The sequence below is a fragment of the Dryas octopetala genome, chromosome 5 (genome assembly GCF_963921425.1).
Source record: "Dryas octopetala chromosome 5, drDryOcto1.1, whole genome shotgun sequence".
Taxonomy (NCBI): Eukaryota; Viridiplantae; Streptophyta; class Magnoliopsida; order Rosales; family Rosaceae; genus Dryas; species Dryas octopetala.
Window position 1 is genome coordinate 4,070,564 of NC_141370.1, and position 1,307 is coordinate 4,071,870.

The window sequence follows — 1,307 nt, forward strand, 5'->3', positions numbered from 1 at the left end:
ATACTCTCCTCCCCTGTAGCTTCTGAGCTTTTTCAGTTTAAAACCACATTGCAATTCTACCATGGCCTTAAATTTTTTTTAAAACAGTAAATACTTCTAACTTGAACTTCAGAAAATATACCCAACACATCCTTGTTTAGTCATCAATGAAGGTAATGAAATACCTATTGCCTCCAAGAGTTTCAACCATTGGTCCACAGACATTCGTGTGAACCAATTCCAGTGGATTTGTTGCTCTCCAGACCTTGTCTCTATCAAAAGCTACTCTATGAGCCTTTCATGTTGCACATCCTTCACACACATGCTCACAATCTCCAAGTTTTGGCAAACCATAAACCATATTTTTTTCTTCAAGCATCTTCAGGCTATCGTAGTTCAAGTGACCAAACCTTCTATGCCATCTCCAAGAAGAGCCTACAATAGTAGCTCTATTTGCCATCATAGGATTGACACTTTCAAATGTAAGTGGAAAGCATCGGTTTCCTTTCATTTGTACGGTGGCTATAGGTTCCTGCAGATTCCTGTCTTCAAATAGGCAGGCTATGAAATCTCCAAATAGAAACCAATATCCATGCTCAATCATTTGTCCCACACTAAGAAGGTTTTCATCAAGACCTGGTACAATTATAACTTCTGGAATGTATCTAGTGCCACTCTTTGTCTCAACAATCAAGGTTCCTTTTACTGTTGACTCCACAAGATCACCAGTGCCCATTTTGACTTTACATCTTACACTCCTGTTAATATTGATGAGAAAGGACTCATTGCTGGTCATGTAGTTACTACGACCACTGCTGGTCATGTAGTTACTACGACCACTGTCCAAATACCATACATCACAGTCCCTTTGTACTGATGCCTTATGACAGGCATAAAACATCGTGGCAGTTTCTTGAACCTGATTTGCATAATTCACAACTTGACCTCTCTTGATGGGTTGATGACAGTCTTTCATCACATGGCCAAATTTGTCACAATTGTGGCACTTAACCTTCCCCTTGAACCAACACTGACAGGACCGTCCCCGGATTCCACCCTGAAACCCGGAGAGGTCCTGCAGGAATCCAAATTCAAGGAAAATCCTACCGAAAATTCGACAGAACCTCCCCTGAAAATGGACTAACCCAGAAATTCCAAAACCTGTTAAAAAGCACTTCTAAGTCATCAATCACCTCTACCACAACCAAATAGGGTCTCAGACCCAACAATTTCACAGAAATCAAACTTAAAATTGTAGAATGGTTATCAGAGCTTCTATTCTATTACAAGGAATTGCTACAAAAAATTAAATGGCGCCTACAGGGTCC

General features: G+C 40.3%; 1 protein-coding gene across 1 annotated transcript; it reads right to left on the reverse strand.

Moving 5' to 3' along the window:
- Positions 1-277: 277 nt before the first annotated feature.
- On the reverse strand, positions 278-880 carry LOC147283635 (uncharacterized). Its single transcript, XM_086245556.1, has one exon. The coding sequence runs from the start codon at positions 878-880 to the stop codon at positions 278-280; it is 603 nt and encodes a 200-aa protein (XP_086101682.1).
- Positions 881-1,307: the final 427 nt, after the last annotated feature.